Consider the following 25,571-nt stretch of genomic DNA (forward strand, 5'->3'; position numbering starts at 1 on the left):
TTTTTTGTATCACGTTTTCCATCCTTGCTCTCCCTGGAATTTGGTTTGACCTATTCGTTGTAGCTTTTATGAGGAAACTTTAATCAAGTGCTTTATTTGCTGAACACCGCAAGTGGTATCCAGTTGCCATCAACTGGAGCAGCGACTCGTCCATGCGGCACAAAGGGTTTGTGAGGGAAAACAAACTTTTCCTTAACAAGTTAGCATAAAACGTGTCATTCGCTGTCATATCGATGAACCATCTCACAAATATCTCATGAAAAATATATACACTGTCAGTCAAATGGTGCCATTAGAACAACAGAGCCCGCTTTGAGAAGTCTTACATATGAAGCATATTTGGCTCTGACTAAACCTACTTGCTACATAATTTCTTCTTTTTTTTCACAGTTTTGATGTTTTCAGTAGAAATTGACACAAAAAAAAGGCTTTTCCAGACTTTTGAGTACAACGGATAAAAAAACATAAAATGAAAACTTAAGTTTATAATTAAATAAATACATAAAATACATCAGCCCGTCCAAAGCTTGAGAAATTTTGGAAAATTACCTTGGCATTGACAGTTCTGCACATAATATCACAAATAAGACACTAATTCAACTTGGGGTCTGGCTTAACTGGAAAACCAGAGAAAAGAGTCTCCATCCATTTAGATAATTCCAGGAAGGAAATATACACACAGGACTCCCCTGTACACTCCGACTTCTGCATGCATTTAACTCAGAATGTCTATAACATGTCAATTAGTGAGCATTAAAGCATTTTTCAGGCCAATTTCCTCACATTTGGAGAGGCCAAATCTGGCAGTCCTGCTCCATTTGCAATCTTCACGCTAAGCTAAGTGACTGCTAGCAATAATTTCATATTTATGAAAAGTCACGCAAGCGATCATTCTTTTCATCTAAGTCTTAATATGTCCATTTCTCAAAATGTCAAACTACCCAGATAAATCCTGGACTCGTATCGCCTACATTTTGTTAAACAATTCTGCAAGGCTACGTTGTTAATTAGCGTGTCAGGGCAGCCACAGAAGGGGATGTTCGAAACAAAGTTTGGACTCACCAGGGGTCCCGTTTCCCCAGGCTGTCCTGGATCACCCTGTAAGAAACATAAAATCGTTAATGGAAGCAGAGCGTGTTATAATCTTACCTAAAACAAGTCTTGCGTTTAAAATGCTGCTTTTCTCCATATTACGTTCAAATTCCTTCTATTATAGTATCAAATAGCCAATATATGGTGCATAGCAGCCAGGCTGAAAGAGGAGCTTGCCATTGTGCTGAGAGGCACTTATCCAGCTGTGCCACCTGCACCCTGCACTGTATGTTTCCAGAAACCTTGTTCCTGTTTCGACTTTTGGTTCATGTCTATCGCACCGATGTTCCAACAGTTCGTGGTGTAGCAGAGAACTGTAGGAACATGCCAAAGCGATGTTTGTACATATTTGATTGGTACATCTTTGCGGGACGATTTTTGCGACGCTCCTCCTGAGCTATTCATGAAAGGAGACCTAAATCACAAGAGCAATAAAGCGGCCTCGCAAAAGAAAACCAATTTCTTGGGAAAACGCAACAACTACTGCCACTGGAAGAATTGCAAATCATCTTAAAAACTTGGAAAGAACCAGATAAACAACACTTAATATTTTCGCACTCCTACTGTGATCTCTGCCAAGACAATAAAGATCTGGATCCCTCAGAAGGTTTTATAGCTCAACATAATTGACAGGCCTTTTCTGTTTCTTCTTTCTCTCACAGGCAGAGTTCACATAAATTAGCGTGATGCCAATGACAGGCTTAAGAACATGGAAAATGTTACGTGGTAATGAAAAACAACCACGTGAATGTAAATCTATACAGTAAAACCTTCTCCTGGGAGCCTATTCATGTTTAGTTATATAGACGTGAGGGCGATGAATTGTAATGTAGCTTGTCTAGTATTTATTAGAAAGGTTTTCGTTGGAATAAACCCTCCCAGCAACAAGTCAAAATCATACTGAATAGAAGCACAAACAGAGCTGAACTTGTTTAAAACTTACTGGAAATGACAGAGTATTTATTACAGGATACGCTGACAGAATTTTGCTGATCCAAACAAATTTTAATGATACATAGAGTAGAAAAAAACTAGTTGTATCAAACGTTCTCAGATGCCAAGCAACAATCAGTACTCACCGGTAGACCAGGCACACCTCTGGGCCCATCCTTGCCAGTGTCTCCTGGAGGCCCCCTCGGTCCAGGAGGGCCCGGTGGCCCCGGGGGCCCGGGTGGCCCTGCTTGCCCCTGATCTCCCTGTGTGGCGAAATAACACATTAAAGAATCATTATGGTGTGTTATTTTTGGACTGCTGAGACTGGAGCCACTACAGTGAAATGATAATTAAGAGAGAGTCGTGGAATGTTCTTGTGGGTGGCGATGGGCTGCCTCCATTTATAACATGACGAATGAGCTTTTTGGAGCTAGCATACAACTTAAGTTAGGAGGAGCTGCAACGTAATGATTTGTAGATGAAATATTAATCCTTTAAAATGCATGCAATCCTACAGGGCCATAATGAGTTGAGTAAGGACGGTGCTTTAGGTAACGACTCCAAAAAAACAAAGAAGTCCCATTTGAAGTTGACAAGTATAGAGCTACAATAATCAGGGGAAATATACTGAAAATGTGTGGTCCATTATGATACTGCATTATAAGAAATTCTATGAAAATATTCTGCAACCTAAGTTGCAGGGAAAAACCTTTGAGTGGTGCCAGGACAGTAATTCATTTTACCTTAATAAAAGCTTTTTTTAAAATGAAGTTTCCATATTTTCCTTTAACAATAACAGAAGGAGCATGAGTGCTTATGACAGATCTGTCTGAAGGCTTGCATGCAAAGTGGCCAAAGAGAAGTGATTTGGTGAGACTTGGCACGGTGGACAGAGAGAGTGAGGACACACCCACTACCTTAATGAGCCGTCGCTTTATGAGCTGCTGGTCAGCGGAAAGAAAGCCATGATTGATCTTAGGGAAGACCATCTGAGCAGGTGTGTGAGGTCAAGAGGTCGTAGGTCAGAGGTGAGAGAAGGTTGAAGAAGGATGAAGTCCCAGAGGAGGAAGAAGAAGGAGGAGGAGGAAGGCAAATGCAAAAAGAAACAGATTCTGTTAGAAAGGCCTGTGTTCATGAACTCCGGTCCAGCACCTTCACAGATGGGGTGGTGGGAGAAATCCACACTTTTCCAGCACCGAGGTGGTTTGCTGAGGAAGTCTGGGCTTATTTTTTGGAGCCAGGGCCCATAATTATCACCTCTGGGGTGCGAGCGCGCCACAGCGAGTTCGCAGTCCCCTGGAAAAATGGGAATCACTCCTCCACTGTGAAAGTGCCGTCATCATCATCGTCGTGCCTGCTGCTGTGTCAGACCCTGAGAGCTGCGCACACTGAAACCAGCGAGGTCAAACCTTTGAGTTGAGGTTCATTTCTAATCTTTTTCCAGCACATGTCTGATTCTGCTTGTGTCCATTGGTATTTGGCAGTGAAACAATCCCCAAGGCCGTGCTAGAGGATCGGAGGATTTGTGGTGAACCATGAACTTGAGCTTTAAGAAAAAAAATGCCACTTTGCTTCATCACTGAGTATTCCTCTGGGAGTTCCTTCAATTCATTTTAGCATCAATGGACACAAGCCAAACCATCTCTGTGTTCAGGATGTTGCCTGTTTAGTCACCTGCATATTACCAGGTTGTAACAGGCCAACGCATTCACTTGACCTGCCTAGCATGTCAACTGGAGAACAAACCTCTTGAGCGAAAAGACTAGTAGCAGAAGTGTTGAGAAGAGGCTAATGGTTGACCTGCTGTGATTAATTAGATTGCACTTTTCCTGCGTGCACTCTATCATCACTCCTTGAGAAAGGCAGCCAACAATTTACTTCCAGTGTGTGCTGCAGAGGGGTCGGACTGAGCAGCGAGGCAGCAGCACCACCGACAAACCTTGACAGTCAGGATCTGATTGCTGTGCAAAGCAGCCAGCGTAGGGAGACCAGGCAATCCCTGAAGGGACAAATAGCAGAACATGGCACAACACACGCATGATATTCAAACACTGGGTGAACAAAAACAGTTGAAGAAGGAAGGAGACAAGCATCCTGCTTCTAACTAGCCTCATAAATGTTTGAAATATAATATGTGGAATTCTTTGACATGTATATATGAGTTTTTAAGAGCCGTAAAAAGCCAACATCAAAGTTAACTGTCAAACAAAGACTTCTGAGGACCAGACATTTAAATTCAAAGCTAAACAAGACCAGGTATTTTATTTTAAACAGCTAACTTTGATACAGTCCAAGTTTACTTTCCTCAATAAAACTGTGTGTTCAATGGCACTGGGATCATCCTGTGTGGGCTGCAATGGCACAAGTAACCATTTCCTCTTGTTTTCTTCCAATTATACGTTTGTTGAAATAATATTCATACAATACACTTTGAGCTATAACAGGCTGGTAAATTGAGAAGTGGCATTGTTCGTTTAGCTTCAGGGAACACAAAGACACTCAAGATGTTTGATGGAAATTCAGTCAAATGGTTTCCAACTCCCTTGTCAACAAACTTCATGACAGATGTGATCCAAACATAAAAACTGGAGGGAAGAAGAAAACATCGGGCTTTCTCCTTGTTAAAAGATGACAATAGTTTACAGCTGCAAAGAAGAGCTTTTATCTGAATCCAGAAACGCTGACATTTTGTCAGCTAAACATGGTTGTCCAAATGCTACAGTCAAATAAATGCAGCCCATTAAATTTAATCACATTGATGGGTATATCAATAGGCTGACACATTTTTATTTCATTGCATTTTATTACATGCCTATCAAACTGCAGCAGATCATCTTTTACACTCAAAGTGTCATAAACTAGGCAGGCGCGCGTCTAGTTGACTAGACACTGAAATGTTGCTGCCCTTGCTAGCTGGTGCCAGAAATGCTAGTTAGCTAAATGATGCTATCAATGTTACAGTGCTATAATGCTATCAACCTCGAAGGTTGAACTCAGGTTGATTTAACACCTAAATTCACCGGGGCATGGGGTGAACCAATGAACTGACATGAACTAGAATTGTTAGCATGTCTGGCTAACTGGCTAAAAAACCTAGCTTTAAACTAAGTTTGCTTTAATTGTTTATTTATTCTTTGACTGAATGTATATAACTACCCACGTAAATTTGCAGCGTTGCAGCTGTTGCTTACAGTTTACACTGTACAACTAGTTTGTTGGATGTCCCAATTGTTTCTATATTTCAAGTCCTTTACTGCACTTGGGAGATGTTACCAAAAAAACAAGCATTAGCCAAAATGTAGCATTTGCCACACACATCAGATCCTGTTCTTCCTTAAAGACTTTGATCTCCTATTACTCAAATGGAAAACATATGTTTTGAAATATGAGAAAGTTCAAATGTCAAGAAGCCATGAACAATTATTTTTATGTTTAAAGGAGCTAAATGCTAAAGAGAGGATTGCTATATTAGGGGACTTCTAGCCTAGCTATGATATCATATAGGCAGAGATTAAGTATGTATTTAAGCCCAATTTTTAAAAATGTTTCTCTTTTTCATACTAAGTCAGCTGGATAATAACATGCTGGAGTCAGTAGTTTTAACCAGTTCTTGATCAATATGCCTCATTTGAGATTGTAGCAGTTGTTACTTAAAAAAATGAAAGCCTGCCTTTCTTATGCATTGTGTGACATGGAAGCCCTACTTAAAAAATCAACTTGTACAAGGTGAGCTGGTGTATCACTGTAAACTAAAACTGCTGTGCAAACGGTGAAACCCTGAGAGGTCTTAGAAGGGGTAACTGAAAGGAGTGTGGTGCTGATATAAATAAGTTTTTCTTTAATAATAAAACTATAAAATGGCACCAAAAGATGACCACACACTGGTTGCACAATCGCTGCATATTCACTTGTTTATCCTCTTATCCTGCAGGTTTGCTATGTCAGAAATAACCAGCCTGAATGAAATGATGAAAACATATCTTAAAGACTGGCATAGTAGCATAAACATGGCCTGCAAGGGATCAATCTTTATATATATTCAAGTTTAAGATAAAATCTGTCCTATCCAAACATGGCTTTTGTGCCGTCCCTCTGGATTTCTAAAGATAATTCAAAAAGCATGGCTCATTAAGAATATGGGTTTCAAGGCAGGCTAATTTAATTCAGGCCTGCAGCCGAGCACAGCAGTGGATACTCTTACACTGTATACAATAGCCACGCTGTGCATAACTGGAATTGAAGCGCAAGTATTTTTCAAGTTATTTACAACCTCAAATGTTATTTACAACTTCAAATGTCTCGAGGACAAAGAGGGAAAGCAAGCACTGGATTATGATCAGTGGGAATAGAGAATATAAAAAGTCAAGGCATGAAATGTAGTGTAGTTCGTGTGCAGGCTGGCACATGCGACTGCTTTCTGGGATGTCTCTAGAGTCGTGAATTTAAACCGTACGGTCATTCTCAGACGCCAGCAGGGGACAAACGAAGAGAAAGTGGTGGCCATTCTGACAACAACCATGTCTAAAACACAATTCAGGCTTTCTGTGCAGGAGGTTAAAAGGCAGAGAAGCTTGGCTAGGTGTGGGTAAACTTTTACTCTTGCCTCCAAGCTGATGTCAATATGTGAGAATGATAATGACATGGTGGTTGACAGAGAATCCTAACCATTTGCAGACTGCCTTGTTTTGCTTTGCTAAACCGAAACGGATGTTGGTTATTTGGTAAGGAGCTTTGTTTCCATGTATTTGCCTGCAGCGAGGTGACTGGGATCTGTAGTAAACAATAAGCCGTATACGAGGCCAACAGGCATCCTCATTTATAGGACGCTGGCCAGATCCAGCATCTCCTCAACCACACCAAACACACAAAACATCCCGAGCGACTACAGGCTGTGGCATTTTCTGAATATCTATATATGGAGTGAATTACCAGCTCTGTACACAGATGGCTTTAATACATTTAAGTGTGTAATAACACATTCATCTGAAGCCTCAGATTTGGCATCAATCGGATACATCGAATTTATCTCGAGCGAAATTCATTTGAAGGCTTTTTTGATTTCATGCACAAATACACTGAAAATAATTCTTTGTTCATGACTAAAAAGTCAAATCCTGGAAATTATATAATCGTGGCCTCTTTATTTTGGAAGAATATTGCACATCGGTCACATTTGGGCAGTTTATTGGGAATTTTTCAGATTTTTTTTCCCCCCTTCAGTGAACCCAGGAATTGTTCAACCTTTGCTTGACAGCTGTAGCTGGTGCCATCTCTCAAAAGGACCACACACCTTTCTCGGTGATATACATAGCTACTAACTCCTGTTAATTGTATTTTAAAAGTGGAGTTCCAGAGCTGGCTGTGTATTTGTTTGTTAAAGCTGGCCGATTTATTATTTGCTGCTTGGTTAACCTCTGATGTTTGGAGATGACCTTTGACCTTCAGGGCAGACAAATGGCTGACTGTGATATGCGTGAAACAGGCAGAGGAAGTAGGCATCTGTGAGGGAATTCTCTCGGACACATGGCGAATCTCTTACCGTCTTTGGTCACAGAGGATCAGACTCTAAACTGATCCCCTGATGTTACAAGAAAACACACCAAAAAAAAGTTATTTTAAGTTTAAATCTGTTTATATTTGAAGGGAATTTGCCAAACTGGTGCATACGGGACACTCTTCACATGTTCTCTTGTATACACGTATCTCCATATGGCTTTAATCAACTCCCTGCACGCAGTCAATACTGGGCATGAAATTGGCTTCACTTCCAGCCTGATAGATGGACTCAAGGTCAGGCAGTACTCGTCCTGTTATGCCTTCATTTATTAAGGAAAACCTTCTAATACCGCTACACTACATTTACCTACTAATCTAATGTGCAAAGTCAATATGCTGCTCTGGGAAGTTAATACAATTTAGCCGTGACCTGGACTGCTTTTATGCCCCTGCAGTCCGTCACATATGACTACAACACCGTGTTCATTTGTACCTGTTAGGGGACAGTTTTGCCATAACCGGGAGTTAATGAAACGCTTTCATGAAATGGACAGTTTGTTTATGTAGTCTCTAAGACAAATAGGACCTGTGAAAACTCCACCAGCCACACTGCTGTTTCCAAAACATAAATCATTTAACTGATAGTGACAGATGGCTCCACTTCCGAGGTTAAAAGGCTACAAATTAGGAGCAAAACCAAGAAATCCTATCCAAATGAGGACATTTTGTTCCACTAAAGACATTTCCTGTGAGTTTCAGTACTATGGCACTTGCAGCTATAATTATTATGAAATGTCTTTTATTGAACCAAAAACTAACTGAGGATATGACTATATTTTTCATCACTTTTCTCTCTTTTTTTTGGTTTTTGTAGATATTGCAAAAATGGAAAACCACCTGGAAAACTACAACCTGACTATAATTTGAAGAGTGCCCATGTGTAACATTAGATCTATCACTAATCGAATTTCCCAGAAAAGGTCATTCAAATCACAAGAAAATCTCCTGCTTTTTTAGCCCTGAGGGGAGCTGACTAACGTCTGGGTGGGCATCGAATATGAACTGGGATCACATCCGCTTGGGAAACTGAAACAAGACAAACTCTCTTGTCCTGCTGTGCCATGCTTAAAGAAATCAGTCACCGGGATTCAAAACTACTGACTCCACATGATACAGAAGAAGTGGACTCGTGCACGTGGGACCCTCGGTTAATGCAGCCTACTTTAAACAAACCTGTGCAGCCTGCTTTTCAAAGAGGGCTCATTTTTTTAACCGTTATTTGAGAAAAATGAGAGCTACCCTAGCTGCTAAGTGGAGATAGAGTAATTAATTTCAGAGTCTGTCAAGCACGGAAAAGCACTCACATTATCATCATTTAGAAGCAGCACTTTTATAGAAATGTCAAACGGCAGAACTGGAAATGATTATAGTTCTGAACATGCCATGTCACTTTGAAGACTGAAGTGAATCACAAGTAATTATAGCGACTGAGCTCGTTGGCTTTTGATTATTGCTGAGATTAAGCAGAGCTCTTCAGCTGGTGTGCAAAGGCTTGTACTCATATTTAATTTAGAGACACAAGGTAAAAAAAAATCTAAAAAATTTCTGCATCTTGAAAAGGATACCACCCTATGCTTCCCAAAATATTTTGCACGTTCGTCTGCCCTTTCTTGATGGGGAAATAAGCAGTGCTGAAATGCTTGTTGTATTTGGCCACACTGGAAGAACACTATCCCAGGAATTTCACGCATCCCAAACCTTTTGCCCACAATTCTGCTGGGGGAGACGCACACACACACAGTCACATTCATCTGCTAATCACAAGAAGTCAGAGCAAACCGCATACCCGTGGTCCCTGGTCGCCTTGATCCCCCTGCGGAAAGAAGGAAAAAGAATTTGTCTTCAAATGAAAGGGTCAAACAAATACCCGAACACGCACGCATATATACAAAAGTGCGGCGCTAATGACGAGCTGAGACTCACACCCAAATTACAGCGGTATAATTCAGAACACATTGATAAGGAAAAATAATGCAGGAACCCTCAACTATCCATTGTGGTTGGGAGTAAAATCACTTATGATAACATGGACTGACATGGATTGGATATGAAAGACAGAACAGGGAGAGAGCGGTGGTGTGAGGTTTGGTGGGTGCCGTGCCAGATTTTATGCCCCAGACATCTCTCAGATGGCTTTCTGCCCTTTTCGGGGGTAGATCCCTGCAGAGAGAGCGCGCAATCCTCAAGCAGAAAACATTTGGTTTCAAATCGATCAGCATGGTCGATTGTGGCTTTATCACATTACAGTAAAAGCCCAAACAAAAGCAAAGTTTAGACTCAGTTTTTTATTATTTTATTTTGAAACGAGTGGTGGCGGACCAAATGTCAGACAGTGAAATATAACTGTAATCTGTCTAGAATTGGGTAAGTGAACATCCTTAAACCATCTCATTTGGTGCACGTCGCTCTCCTGTTGGCTCAGTTTACAGTTTCACCACAGCGGTAAAATGAGCCGACCAATCTTTCACACATGGATGGGAATTGTGCTCAAACAAACTTTGAATGCGATGCCTGAACAAATTTCAAATAAAACATCTCTTGGAATTTTTTTGTAATTTTTCATTGGGCCCTTGTTCCAAAAAACCCAGATTTAATGGGAAAACGGTTTATTCATCTTGGGTGGGAAGAATGCACACAGTTGTTTTTCATTTCATTAAACTGCAGATGAAGTGGTTCACATGAGAAGCATGAACATGCATCTCATCAGCAGGAACATAGTTAGTCACAATTATCATAATCAGCCTCAAAAATCATAAATCTGCTGTTGTAAGCCAATCTGATGCACTCTACTTTTCCTTGTGTTAAAGACCCAGTATGCGGGGTTTCAGTGGCTCTACCAGGAAACACAGGATATGGCTTTCATTCATGCTTTTATTTTTATTACAGTTTTCATTAAAAATTCACCTACAAATAAGAATCATCAGTTTCTATCTACAAATCAAAAAGCTGTCTCCACAGTATGTGGACCTTACTTTCACACCATTTCATTGTATTTCTTCTGCTGTACACCACAGCAGTCCTTTATTGTGATATTACCCAAGTCACTGCATAAATCATTTATTGATGAATGAACTGTTAAAGTCTTAATCTTCCTCAGGAGCACGTTAGATGTTTGCACTTTAAAGTTCCCTTTTCTATAAGTGAATTCAGGGACTTTAACTCTGGTGTAAATTCCACAGGCCCACATTTTGTCCCCGAGTCCTGCAGACTTATAAAGAAACTGTGCGGTTATTTTGCATGCTCAGCTGCTGTTTTATGGAGGAGTGCTCAGTGAGGCATTTAAGGGGTTTCAACTGAGGGCTCAAACCTCTGGTCTTTAATGCTCTGTGCTATAGATTTGTGAACTGCAGGCTAATCTCAATACTAGGACTTAAGGTCAGGATGAAGTGGAAATGCAAAATGAAAGAAGCAGATGATGAATGGTGCAGACCAATTATCCACGTGAAGACTAAAAGCAAAGGTATTGGATATTAAGGATATACATGTGAAATTTCAAGAAAATTCATTTAATTTCTGTGCAACAGTAAATTGCAAGCTAGCATGAGTCCGTTAGCTTTGCAGTGAGCCCAGAAACCACATGTGTACAGGTCTGACTATAAACTCTGATCTATTCCTCTGTAAAATACAAGAGTTTTCCTTTGATTTCACAATCATTTTAAGCTGACTAAACATTAAGGGCCAGATTTATAAATGGGTAGCGTGTGAGCTTAGTGCTGGGTTCCCACCTGTTACACGCAATGTTGTCACGGCGCTTTCTTTGTAAATTCCAACATTACTTTTTTATGCACTAAAACTCAGTTTGCGCTAATAAATCAGGTCCTCTTTGATCTGACTTACACAAAATTAAGTAAATGTTAGCTTATGTTAAAAAAAAACATAAGCATTGAATGTACCATTAAGATTCTGACAATGATGTCTGTCAGTGAAATTTGAGGCTTTATGTGTTGTGTTATGTAATCCTAAATGATCTGTTTCTTAGCACTGACACGGACCCACCCTACAGTAACAGCGTAGACATGCGCCATAATTGGAGCTACAAATGCATAAAAAATGTTTGTCTTTGTGTGTGGATTCCCAAAGAGAGGGGAGTGGAAGGACTTATTTCAGGACACACAGCACAAAGCTGGTTTCAAAGATGGAGATATCTTATCAATTCACATAAAGAAGCTGCAGAACTGTATTTAGAAAGAAATCCTGCTGCTACTTCCAACATAAGATGAAGCAATTTGATATGAAAGTTTGCATTTCTTTAACCTCCAATAATAAATATGAACCAAACCACTGAAGATGAAGCTATTCTTGATTGCTTTAATTATTTATTCTGTATAGATCTTTTGCCTCAGTCGACATACATGCATTGGGAGTTGTTCTCCAACTGCACAGTATGGCTGCTGCATTGATGCATTTTTCCAATGAACAGCACCAACCAGTGCAGTATATGTAGGCTTTCATGCTGCACACAAGGGGAGCATCTTGCATAGCTAACTAGGTGAATTTCATTGCCTTTAGACTCTTAAGAAAAAAGCTGTGGGATGTCAGTATTTCTTCATATTAACTGTGCAACAAAAACACCAAAGTATACAGTTACCCACCTTTTCACCCTTTGGACCAGGAGGGCCCTATGAAGAGACAGAGAGAGAAAAAACAGATTGTTCAAACTATTACAGCATAAAAAAACGAAGAAACTATGTTCCAAGTCACTTGTAATTGTGAAGACAATCATGATGTTGTCTGGAAATATAACAAAACTATTTAAAACCGGGGTGACCAATCACGTTAAAAAACAAACAGAGCCGCTAAGCGAGGCTCGAACGTCAAGAAGTGAGACACAACTGAAAGATTAATAAACTGACTTTGTGTACTTTCTGACATCTTTCACGATTTGATTAAAATCCGCTGTCACAAACTGGGAAACAGTGCACTGTAGGCAGCAGGGCTTATGCAAACATACAATTAAAACCTAAAACAGGCCCAAATCAAGTCCATGTTTACTTAGAGGATCAAATCCAGCAATCTCCAACCAAGTATTGGCAGGCACGTTGTAAAAAAATGTGCCCTGAAAAAGAGGACTACGTCTTTTTTTTTGGTGAGGTAGCTTCCAGCATCCGTCAGTCGGCAGGCAGCACCTCCTGGGTGGGCTCTGTAAAAGATCGTGGAGTTAAGGAGAGGATCTGACAATGAGGTGTGCATCCACATGCTGAGCTTAACGAGTACGTGTTAAAAACTGCTTCTTCTTTTTAAATTCAAGTTGAATGCTGAAGTATGTTGGGTTTTTTCTTGGGAGGTCAGGCATTTGATCATCAAGTATTAGATCATCAACTAACTGACCACCCGCTTAGCAACAATGTTCCTGAGCTCCTGGAGAAACTGCTGTGCCAGTATTAATCTGCATTTCACTTACAAAAGAAATCCTATTTGCTTTCACTGGCCATAAATAAAATGTGAATATGAGAACAGATCAGAATCTTTAAAAAACACAAAATGATATGCAGGTAAAAGGAACAACTTGTTCACGAGTAGTTTTAGCATTAAGCACAAAAATCTGTAGTGGTTAGCATTCCAGGCTAATCCTGCTCTAACGCTGTTTGTTTCCAAATACAAAAATATGCTGACACTAATCCATAGATTGATGATATTAGTATAAAACCTGTGTTTGGATGCTGTTCCTTTCAGTCTATGGACCAGTGACCCAGAATAGCAGGCTTGGGCTTCCACTGCGCTGGCACACATTAGCAGAGTCTAAAACTGAAATGCTCCAGAGGTAATTCAGCAGTTTTCCTCAGCCAATTTCTGCCACACTGCTGAGAGGTAAGAGAGCTGTAGCCAGGTTTCTCCCTGCTCGCTGCCTTTGGATATTATTTTTGATGCTTATTTAACTGTCTGTAACTTTTTAGTTATGTATAGTAGTTCGTGCAGTCCCAACTGGATCTGCACAGGGGCTAATTTGCCTTGGTTTTGGGGGTTGTGAACCTGCACATCAAGCTTGTGCGGTGCATCATCCCATTTATTTAAATACGAGGCTTCCTCAAGCCTCAGCGCAGGCCGTAATCCAGACACAAACATCTGAGGACGTGCTCCTGCTGTTCCTTGACCAGCCGTGCAAAGAGGCACAACACACTTGTAAATACAAAATGGGAATATTAGGAAAACAATGTTTCCGACTGCAGTTCCCTGGGGAGGAATAAAGAGGCAGAATATTGGAATCAAATGTGACTTTTACATTTATAATGATGCTGAGGCATTCCAGAGGGGCTAAATAAGTTTCCAATGTTTTCCTCAAAAAGGAAGGCCGCTAAAGGAAATTGGTGAAACTTTGTTTTTTCTTTTTTCTTTTCTTTTTTTGTTTGAGGAAATTGCCTTTGGATAATGGGAGGCTATTGACATTACTACAAACACAAATGGCTGGAAGAAAAAGAAATATAAATAGAAGCACTGCATCATTTCACAAAAGCCTGTTTAACGTATGATGCTTGGCACTAACACATGCAGTTGGCGCAGATAATTACCAGGCTGATTTGCTGTGCGCCACATTATGTGTAAATGAAGGGAAATTGCAGCATTATATGATGTAGCAACACAATAAATCCAGAATGTGGAGCAACATAATGAAACTTCATCAAGCCCATGTTGAGCTCTGATAACTGGGAATAAATAAGGATAATGTAGCTGGAGGTGTTGGTTGGGCCAGTTGGTGTCATCCTGGGGTTTAAATAGATATTCTTTATTGTTACATCATTACTGAAGTTATAACATTATGAAGGTGCATTTTTTAACCCAAAACCAGATCATTCCCCACATCTTATCAAAGGTATTTTAAATTAATTTGAGTTCAATTTCATTGGTGTAGCGCCAAATCACCACAGTTATTTCAGGCACTTCATATTGTAAGGAAAAGACCACAATAATCAGAAGACCCCCTATAAACAAGCACTTGGTGAGAGTGGGAAGGAAAAACGTCCTTTTAACAGGAACCAACCCCCCTGCAGAACGAGGCTTAGGGCGAGGCAGCTATCTGTGGCACGTGGTTTGATTAAGTGAGAGTAAAAATAGCAATTCAAAAATAAACCAAGTAAAAACAAGTCAACAACATAAGAAGCCCAATGGGATGCAAACCCCAGTCTCATTGCTGATAAACCTGCAACTTTTCCAACCTAATTATGTAGGCTTCTAAAACAGGCTAGCTATCTCTTGGGAGCTAGCATCCAAACACCAAAAGACACCTTGTAAGTAAGGGCAGATCAAGCATCTGATGAGATATTATAACTGAGTTTAAATGCCTGTAAGTGTCTTTTTTGATAATCAGCACTCCTAAACATATCAGTCAAATTTTAAAACTTGGCAACTGCACTCAGTAGCTTTTTATGGTAGACTTTTTCTCTTTTTTTTGCTGAAGTGGAACGGTACTTTTAGCACACCTATATCTCACCAAACAGTAATTCCACTCTTCCATCTGGACATGAAGCATGTGGAAATGATTTGGCTGCACAGTGTGCACCTGCTCATTATACGCTTCATCATTTGCACATCACTTGGAGAGACAACACGTGCTGGAGCTTTTCCAGAAGGTTTAAGCAAGTGCAGCAAGGGTCTTTTATAGAGACTATTAAAACAGCTCTCTTGCAAAGACTTTTTCCAAACTGTACTACAGTGGAACTGCAGTGTGTGTCTTTGTCAAACCGTCTCTGCAGCTTTGTGGTTTCAGTCTGCCCTGAGGAAGCTTTCTAATCAGCACCTGTGTCTGCTTTTCACATCTATTTTACTGCTTCTGCTCTGGCTCTGTTTCATAAGCAGGTGCTCCTTGGGTCATGGCTGTTCATTAGCAAGTTCCTCTGCTGAACACGATTAACCCTCTACAGTGCTTTCCACACCTACTAGATTGCACTTAATTCTTAAATGACTGCATGCATAGCTTACAATAACAAACTAATTAGGTTTGGCAAAGAAGCAGTTCACTGAAATACACTTCACGTTGTTTGCGTTTTCTTCACTTTGATTTGGTATAGATCAAAAATGTAAGATGCATGCTGAATTAAAAGCTTTTTTTCAGTAAAGCCCTACCAGTGTTTGATGTTTGCTAACTACGATCTGTGTGTGGATTCTCTCCATCTTCCTTCCACAGTCCAAGGTTAAGTGTGTTAGGTTAATTGGTGATAGCAAATCGGCCACAGGTGTGAATGGTTGTCTCTGGCCGATTTACGTGTAACACGTTACAAGGTAACAGTTTACTGTAATCACATTATATTTTTCAGTGACAGTGATGTAATGCTTTGTAAGATAAGATAAGATAAGATAAGATAGAACTTTATTAATCCCTCGGGTGGGTTCCTCTGGGAAATTCGATTTCCAAAAAAGCGCAGCAACGACCGAAGTTACAGAGTTACAGAATATTATATATATACACACACACACATATATATAATACAGAGACAATATAAATAAAATATACGAAGGGGATAAATAGAATAAATAGGAATAAAAAATAAATAAATAAATAATAATGTTGTATTAAATTCAGTAATTACATTACAGTTACAATTATGATGTTCCTTGTGTTACAACGGTTCTTAAATTAGCGACATGCCATGTGGATTAAAAGAAAATAACGTCGAACAAACACGTTTTTTTTCTGCTACAGTCAGCTAATTTGAGTTCGCGTGCAGTAGGAGGAAAATGTTGGGGTGGTCTACAAAGGAAATATGGACATTAACTCCATTTTTGTTGCACAAAAGGATAATAGCACAATGGTAATGTGTAAACTGCATCCAGGACAAAAGTAACTGCACTGGGTTCGCTGCAAGCATATGCACAGATAGCATGCTAATGCTAAGCTAGCCAAAAACCCAGAGCAACATTAGCTGAGTGGATGCTAACCCCAGACCAGCAGCCAGAGCCTGAACTTCAACAGGTAACAAAAGTAGCGATGATTTGTCAGACTTGTAGCCTCCTTTTCTACCTGTTCAAGTTTTTGAAGTAGAATCACCGTGGAGATCGCTCTGAAAGCTCTTTGGGATGACTTCCAGCTTTGTGTTCATACGTAAATACCAAAAGAAAGATAGTACGTGTGTCCTCATTATGATAGGGATTTGTAAAGGTGTGTGGGGCATTTTTCGGAGTGTCAAGAGAGTAATGTAACCAGTACAGTAACAAATCACTTTCTCCTGTGAATAATAAAGTAATGTGCTGTATTATTAATTAGTATTGTGTAGTATTAATATAATACAATTGCTTTCCTTGAGTAACAACCCAAACACTGGTGTAAAGCCTGACCTTTGGCTGTCGGGATAGGCTCCAGCTGCCCTGCGACACTGAACTGGATAAGAGGAAGAAAATGGATTTTTGGATGAAAATCTTAAAAGAGCTTCATTTCATGAGCAGTAATAACCTCCTGCTCAGTTTAATGCAGTTTTTCTTTGGTTAAGCTTTACAACAGTGAGAGAAATACAGATGCTTTGGAAACATCACTATAAACCAGCCTGAATGCATCATTTTATATCCTGAAGCCAAATAACCCTGGAGAAATAATGCAATATCCAGCAGAAAACACTGAATTGTACATTACTCAAACACAGTATCTCACAAAGAGTTTTAGAGGAGGTTTCATTATTGCTCATAAAATCAAGCTTTAAGAAGAAGAAACAGCTCTTTGGGGATTTTAAGATCTTTAATTCAGAAAACAGAGTCAATTTTTATGTATGTATTTACTTCAATGAAAGACATTTCTCTTTGTCACCTAAAAGCATTACTTTTCTTGCGCATCTGTTTATGCCGTATTCACTTTTTTCTGTTTTTTTCCCATATTTTGTGTGAATCTGGCATACTCTCTGAGTTATTTCCCATAAAAATCTCTTCCGCGATCAAGATTACTCCCCACGCGGGCCGTCCAAAACACTAAACATGTCCTCTATATGTGAGCTGATGAATGCAGCCACCCCAAAGCAGAAGCTCTTATCCACTTATTGAAAATGACACATATCATACAGACGGTAAGCCTCACATCATCTGCTGCTCAGTGCTGGGCAAACTTATGTCAAATTTCCATCTTGAGATGATTTGTAACAGAACATCCTGTATGTATGATATTGTCAAGTTTATGGTGGACCACTGGATCAGGATTAAGCTTCTTTTTTTTTTCCTGTCCAGACACATGTCTAGCTTCTCATTCGAAGCCAAACCAAGACCACTCTCTCCTGCAAAGGCCTGCACGAGGAAAGCCCTGCCACCTTTAAAAAAAAGTGTGGGAGAGAAATATGGAAAGGTCTGCGGGGAAATATAAAAAGGCAAAGTGAACTGAGGCCAAAGCCACAAGCAACATGGAGAACACTGTCATTTAAATCTGACAATGTAACTGACTTCACTTCATATTAGATGGAAAGAGTAAATGATGTTCAATAAAACAGTTCTGGCACTGAGGTATATTTCATATGCGCCTCCTGCAATGGTGATTACTAAGAAGTGAACAGATTGCGCAATGTCCCTCCAGAAAGCTTTTCATCTGTTCGACTGCGGCTTAGGCCTGTCGAGCCAGTTTTCATGAAACTTGGTGGAGAAGGTGAAGGAAGACCCGTCTGCTGGTTCCTTAAAACCAGTAAATAGAGCACTGACCTTAATGGAAGAGCGCCAGTTAGCGCTCCGTGTTCTGGTTCTGATACATTTTGACCCTGTGTCACTTACACACTCATTAGCTGACCCCCTAATTTATTCATAAGTCAATTTGATTTCTTTAGTTCCATTTTCATGTCAAAGAAATTATTTATTTTAATGTGATGATGATACGGTTTCAACCACCGCGGAAGCTTTTATGTGCATTGTTTCTATAATAGTCCCCTTTTATATCTCTAATTTTGGTGTTTATAAATCTTGGCCTGATCTGGAATGCAGTGACAGATTTAAATACACAAATCATGCAATTTTGTTGTTATTCCTCACATATTTCTTTTTTCATTTCCCTACAATCAGTAAGTAAGCAGTTTAACCTGTCATTCGTTATGAATGTCCATGCTCAAGCCGCAGCAGCACACAAACTGAAAAGTACATCTTTTCTGTAAGGCTAATTTTGAGCTGTCTTGCATAAAAGTCAGGACACCGAATATCCATTCTTCACATTCCTCTTCTAATATAATTTAGTCAAAACATGATGGATGAAAGCAGCACGAGGCGAGGGGCTGGCTCGCGTCCACAGCTTTAGCTGTTGTTGACACGAGCAAAACGATTCTCGTGGGTTTTGGCCGCAAGCTGCTTGTACAATCTTGCGAGACAATCCGCATAATCCGACGAGATGCAAAAAGTCAGAGATGTGCGTGCAACCTCTGTCTGGACTCGGTTGTATTAGTTTTCATCGCGGTGACCTGTTAAACTTATCGAGGTTCAGAAAAATCAATCCATCAAACTGAGCTAATATCCTCTTTTTGTGGAAGCAGGGCCAACTGGGCTGGCAGCAGTTGCTGTAGCCTGAACTACCGGCCACATGGATCCAATCATCTCACCCTGGAGCACTGGCATCTCCGAGAGCACAGGCAAACAACTACCGCTTTTACAACTTCTTCTTTACAGGCGCGCTCCTTTCACACAGCCGCACAATATCAATAAACATGTGTACACGGGAAGTTAAGAAGCTATCCTCCGGGCACCAAGTGTTGATGGGTGAAGAGGGGGCAGGTGAGGAGGGGGGAGTGGGAGGAGGGCCACAGTGAAGCGTTCGAAAGGGCTGAACCTGGACTGAAACCGAAAAGTCAGACTCAAATTTAATCCGACTGACTTCAAGCAATAATTCAACGTTTTTGTTTAGTTGCTGGGATAAAATTGCTATACTTCAGATTCCTAATTTATCTTTTACTTCTGGGATGGCTACAGCTTTAAAGGTTGAGCAGGTCATTCAAAGTATCCTTGTGCAAGACACTGAACCCCAAGTTGTTCTTGATGCGCTCATTGGAGTGTGAATGTCAGACAGAACGCACTTAATGTAGAAAAAAGTGCTTGTGTGAATGTCGTATGAGGCACTTGAGCGAAGTAGAAAAGCGCTTTATAAGTACCAGTCAGTTTACTCCAAATCTATGAGTTCTTTTGCAGCTTGGAAAGAAACGAATACAGCATTGCTGCTCTCAGCATTTGCTCTCCGCACTGCAAAAGTTCCCTTTTGACATTGCAATTATACTGAATCGCTGGTGTTAGAATCTGCAGCACGCTCTGGTTCGATTGTGCATAAAGCTCCAATACACAGAAGGACATCCAGTGCAAACATGTACACCTCCATCTGCTAGTTCTGCATGGGAACCTTCAATCATACGAGCATGGGCCCCAGGGGAACTTTTCTTCAAGGCGGGAAGCTAATGGAGGACAGAGATGTGAGTAATCAGAGCAAAATGGGCAGGGACGAACGACCACAAGTGGCTGGTGCTCGTCGGGGGAATCTGGACGCAGAGGTTAGGCAGGGATAGGAAAACCACACTGGAAAACTGACTTGGGAATGGCATCTGGTTCCTATATCCACAGTGTATCACAATTAGCCGGCATAAGATGACTTTAATGTGTTGTGTGTGTGTGTGTGTATGCTTGTTGTTATGTGTTTGGATGTTCTTGTGGGAGCAGGGACTCTGTGAACTGAGGAAGCCGATAGTGCGACTGGTTATATATTTACGTATGTGTGTGTGCGTTGTTTAAGTGGTATCAAATTATACAGGGAGGAGATCCTCCCTCCCGCAGGATCTCATCATTCCCGAGGAGAGAGGCATTTAAACAGCTTTAACACAAATTGTCAGCATGAAAAGCCAAATGTGCAGGCCAAATTTTTCCATGTGCAATACGTAAGCAAATTTCTGACCCACAAAATTCTTGTTGCGGACATGAAATGTTGAGGAACGGACAAGGCTCCACTTGGAAAAGTGTTTCTTTCGCTTCTTCTGCTGATTCGATCAGAACCGCACACTGGCTGCTTTTACATTTCTCATCATTTGATGTTGTGAGCAGGAGGAAAATTCCTTTCAATCACAAAGCTGTCAAGCTTTTTTCTCTCTCTCTCTAAAACTGCGAGCTTAACATTCATTCGGCGCTCCTTCAGCGCTACCGTTGCGACATCCAGTCATCCCTGTGAGTGTTCGGCTTGCTCAGCGAGCCAAAGTACGCGACTCGGTTGGCCCGAGAGCTGCACGTCGTCATTTACTGACAAACAAGTGCCGCTGATGGGCACAGCGTGAGCAGAGGACTAACGTCGAAAAGGTCAAACTCTCAATGTTGTCACATCCAGTGCCAGTAGGCTTGTTCAAGCACCGCTGCCCTTATGAGTCCAAGTAAACGCTGTCATGTCCGATAGATCCACTTTCAGCTCTCGGCGGGACTCTCTTCCCTGCCAAAGCCTGTGTGTTGTCTGCGCTCCGGCCTCTCCTGTGATGCTACGGCTGTTAGTGGACGCTTAGTTTTAAGCATACAGAACCCCACAACGCAGCAAAAAGTGTAAATGAGCACGACTTGTGAGAATGCAAGGCTTCCTCCACAAACGTCTCCTCCTCTGCATGGCAGAAGTCATCAAACTCCAGCTGGAAGATGTTTTATTAACAGGTGTGGAGCCGCAGCGCATATCAGATGAAGGATGAAGAGTTGAGGGCGCCCGGACTCCTCTGCTTCACCCCAACATCGCCTCTAATCCCTGCTCCGCGACTGCATAATTCATAGATTGTGACAGATCAGCTCCAACCTGCAGCGCTGGAATCTGCGCGCAGATGAAGCGGGGAGGCGGAAACCGCTTGTCAAATACAGACGCGACCAGATTTATTTACCTCATGGCTGCACTGCTTGGCCGCGGATTTCGTTGTGGTACACAGACACGCTTAAATGAGCTGAAGTTGGTTTGATGTTCCCAGTTTTTGTATCGCTTTCAAATATTTCCCCTCGTCTTTCTGACCAGATTTCAAAGCGTGCTACTTTCTCTCTCTGACTGTATAATTTTAATTTAGTATGGCATTCAGTTTGTGCTGAGAAAAAAAACACTCATGCACACACAGATACACACAGTGAAGGGTGTTAGTGGGTACTTGACTGCAGCCTCAGGGATGGTGTTTTATGCTTGATTGGCACTAAATGGTGTGCACACGGAGTGGCGAGCGCTCGGGGTTGATGTTTTGACATGAAGCGGCTTTTTCAGAGGCACAGAAAGATGAGAAAAGATAAAAAACCAAGTAGGAAAGACATGATAACTTCGCCTCAGCTGTCAATTCGCAGAACCCCCACCCCCCTCCACCACCACCCCAGAGAATATTAATGTGCGGTAACCGAAAAAGAAAAATTTTTTTGGGTTTCCGTGGCAAGGACGGGCAAATCGCTCCTCGTGTAAGTACTCTCAGTTGAAAATCATCTGTAAGGTGTCTCATTTGAACATTTTTCCAATCTGTCTGGAGAATAACAGGAGATCTCCAGCAGCACGTCGCTGGACAATTGAGTCTGCGACGTGAAAGCTGACGAATGCGCGCGGGCTCTGGAAAAAGACGAGGAAATCAAAACAAAGAAAATCGCTTTTCCATATCTGAAGGCAATCAGGAGCCGCCAAAGAAGATCTTCCCTGATGACTTTTGATTGAGGAGACCTATTCTCTTTCTGTCTCTGCAAACCGCAGGTCCCCGTGCGTTCATCGGTAGCTTAGTAACGATTAAGGCACATAGATCTGTAATGACTTCTGCAGCGGTCGGTTTGTTTGGCTCCGAGGGCTGTGTACAATTTACGCAGTGTTCCCAGAGTTATAGCGGGAACTGCTGAATATTCATGCCGACGTGTCCCCTGCCATCCTCCGGTTGGCCATACCAGATGTTAAAAAAGACCCATATGAGATCACTGACACCAGAATGGGCTTTTTTTATTTCAGAAACAGATTTGGTGAGCAGTGGGTGAGTCATTGCCAGATCACAGCTTTTTTTCCCCCTCGGAGCCATAAAAGCTGGACCCCTACCAAACATTTAGAGCATGTTGTGCTACCTATAAATGACTTCATCAGAAGGTGACCTGTTGGCCACAGCTGGAACACTGTCAGGTACTCATGCACAGCAGATTTACTGTCTCACTCAAAGAACCATCCTAATGAAGGCCTAAATAAAGATAAAGTAATAGCAGCATCCCATACGTTTATTGGCAAATCCACCGTCTCCTACTGCACGAACATTTCAGCGACGCTTCTGGGACTCCGATCAACTGTTGAGACACATCACAGTATGATTTTATTTGTCAGATCTAAGGCCTGGCGCGAGGGGCTGAGGAGTAAGACCACCTGCATTTACTTATGTCCCAGAACCCCGGGAGCGAGCGTCTGAGAAGGCTCGGAGGATTAACTTACAGCTTTTACAGCTCAGTCGGCACACACTATTATACCTATTCAATCACACCAGCCTTCTGGAATATAAAAAATTTTAACAGAGCTCACGCGCATGTACACACACACACGCACCGACACACACAGAGTACCCGCTTGACCTGCTTTTGCTGCAAACTGTCACAAGCTCTGGCGATTATGTATGTATGTATGCTTCTCTCTTCATCTTTAGGGAAACTCTGAGGTTTTCCATCTGAAAGACGAGCGAATCTGCGATCACCCGGCGGTGTAATGAGGTGAGATAATCTCTTCGGGTTCAGGGCGCTGGCAGGGACAGATGCTGGTAGCGAGAATTTTATAAAGCAGGCTGCGCAGATGACGGGTGAGGGTGCCTCATAGGGGTAAGCCAGTGATAAAGAGTTTATTTTAATAAGTCAGCGAGACAGCTGCTGAAATTTCTGTCAGCAAGTGTGTTGTGATTTGTTATCTTTTACATAAACAGCAAAAAAAAAAACACTTTTAAAAAAGTAACTTTGTCCTTAAAGTGCATTTCAGAAATAGCACTTAGGCAACTTATCAAAGATACATTATGAAATGATATAGCACAGTTATGTCCATCAGCTAAATCTGCATAGATGTTTAGCTTATGTTAGGGGAAAGACTGGGAGCGAACATAGTGAAACCTCCATCATTCAAAACTCCCTAATTAACACGTTACATCTCGTTTCTTTAATCAATGCTAAATATCAGCGTTTAAACCCAGTGTAATTGTTTTAAGGAGGATTATGTGCAGGATTATTTCCTGAGAGCCTGAAGTATAAACCTCACCTGGTTCTTTCTTTCCTAAAATATCAAACATTTCCTTCTTCTTCTTGCTTGCATTTCTTTTTCTTGTACACAAATTGCTCTTTGCAGCACACATACCATCCCAACCTGCACTTGTCGAGTGCCCCTGCATGTGCCTTTTCCCCTGTATTCTTATACCTTACACAGCGGCATGCTGTCTGCACCTCTGTGCATGTCTTTTGCTCTGCCTTTACCTTTACGGGGTCATCACAAACGATGTGAAGCAGGCATACTTACAGGAGGTCCTGAAAAGAGAGAGGAAAAATCCCTGGTTAGTGTGTTTTCAATCAGCGATCAAACAGACACAGATCATCAATATTCCACTGGAACCACTTATCCAGAATTACTAAGAACAGAAATCAGCCTCTAGCTGAGAATTATTTTTTTGGATAGGACCGTCTTCACATTTCATCTTTGCCGCGATGCGTTCACTGACGATGAGGAATGGGAGAAAGACGGCCTCTTTCAGTAATCTTTCTACCTTACAGCAGAGAACAAAAGACTCCCAGCTATTTACCATACCGTGGTGGGGCCAACAACAGTCACCAGGCCTGGTGATTGCATTTTACATTTGCGAGTAGCTCCGATTTCACTGCTACAAGAGGTTGTGTGCTTGTTAAAGAAATACCCGCACTTTTTTTTTTTTTGTGAGGTGACACTCGTCCTTTGCCCAATTACTGCTGCTCAAAGGACTCGGTGCCAGCGCACTTCAGGGCTCCCCAGAACCCTGCAAATCATTTGAGGTCTTCAGGTTCTTATTAAAAAGGTACCCAGCTGCTTTAACACTGAAATAGGGATTTTTTTCTCCTATGTCCTTGAACGCTTCTTCTTCATGACCACTGCAAATTGCTCCTACAGCTGGGGATTTTAAGGAGCCGCGTGTTTGAGCCTCACTGCTCGTTTGTTTTATGGCTCGTTGAGTTACAGTGGACCACTTAGTTTTTAATAAACCTGCTCCACTATGTTGTTGTTGTTTTTTAAGTATTTCAGCTAGTAATTATGAGAAATCAAAGGAAAAAGTGTGATTTAAGGAAAGAAAAGGTACAATTTCCGATAAAGAACATAGCAGGCACCTTAAAGGTTTGAGGGTCTACAACTGTTACAGCTTCTTGACGGCCAGAGTAAAATCAAAAAGCACTATTAGCTGACACTGTAGCGTGTCATGTCTTTTATAATGCACAGTAAAAGTCACCAAGGCTCGGTTTCGCTTTCCGTTCTCACACCGTGACTTCCACTCGAACAAACGTTCAACCTTTCCGTGTGTAAAGTGGAACTGCTCACCTAATCCAAGCATCAATTCCTTCTTCTTTTTTTTTTGTGAGCGCAGGAGTCACAGACCTGATTATTCAAACGGGGAAAAAATATGCGAGGAAACGTCTAACACTTTCCAGCATTGACCACCTGCTAGAACAGTCTGAGCCTGTGGCTTCTCAATGCTACAAAACCTTCTTCATCCTAAACTGTCCTGCCACAATTTTCCTTTCCATATGTTAGCGGTAAACAAACAAGAGATCCTAATGAAGTATCCCATTCATTTTTAATGCATAGGTAAACATCACCGTCTCTTTTTCCTATTTGTTCTTTCTGTCAGCGGAGCCAAGTGGTGGGTGAAATCTTCCTCCTACCTTTGTAGATGAGTAAACTGCAAAACACCTCAGCATGAATTTATGGGAAACTCGCGACGGCATAGTTTCTCTTGGTTAAAGTGAATCATGAATTAAATATGCTCCCCTTCAACATCCACCAGAGTTGAGAACTTAAAAGAGGGAAATTGGATTTGCAGAAGGCTTACGGTGCAGAATTCAGCATGCCCCTGCCCATCAAGGACTGCATTTCTTCAGTCGCATAAATAATG

At 41.3% G+C, this 25,571-nt stretch overlaps 1 protein-coding gene across 11 annotated transcripts in view; it reads right to left on the minus strand.

Annotated features, from left to right (window-relative positions):
• LOC102299267 (collagen alpha-1(XXV) chain) overlaps positions 1 to 25,571 on the minus strand; it is a 148,806-nt gene that overhangs the window by 37,569 nt on the left and 85,666 nt on the right. For 10 of the 11 annotated variants that reach the window (XM_042223110.1, XM_042223111.1, XM_042223108.1 and 7 more), the window contains exons 4-9: positions 23,954 to 23,961; positions 12,174 to 12,200; positions 9,368 to 9,394; positions 2,943 to 3,014; positions 2,172 to 2,288; positions 1,063 to 1,098 (exon numbers count right to left, since the gene is read on the minus strand). In XM_042223110.1, the coding sequence (XP_042079044.1) occupies positions 1,063 to 1,098; positions 2,172 to 2,288; positions 2,943 to 3,014; positions 9,368 to 9,394; positions 12,174 to 12,200; positions 23,954 to 23,961 (287 nt within the window). Of the gene's footprint in view, positions 1 to 1,062; positions 1,099 to 2,171; positions 2,289 to 2,942; positions 3,015 to 3,964; positions 4,025 to 9,367; positions 9,395 to 12,173; positions 12,201 to 23,953; positions 23,962 to 25,571 lie in introns of all 11 variants that reach the window. The other variant, XM_042223107.1, reaches the window with a different exon arrangement.

This window comes from Haplochromis burtoni, unplaced genomic scaffold (genome assembly GCF_018398535.1).
Source record: "Haplochromis burtoni strain Fernald_Lab_line unplaced genomic scaffold, NCSU_Asbu1 Contig_102, whole genome shotgun sequence".
Lineage (NCBI taxonomy): Eukaryota > Metazoa > Chordata > Actinopteri > Cichliformes > Cichlidae > Haplochromis > Haplochromis burtoni.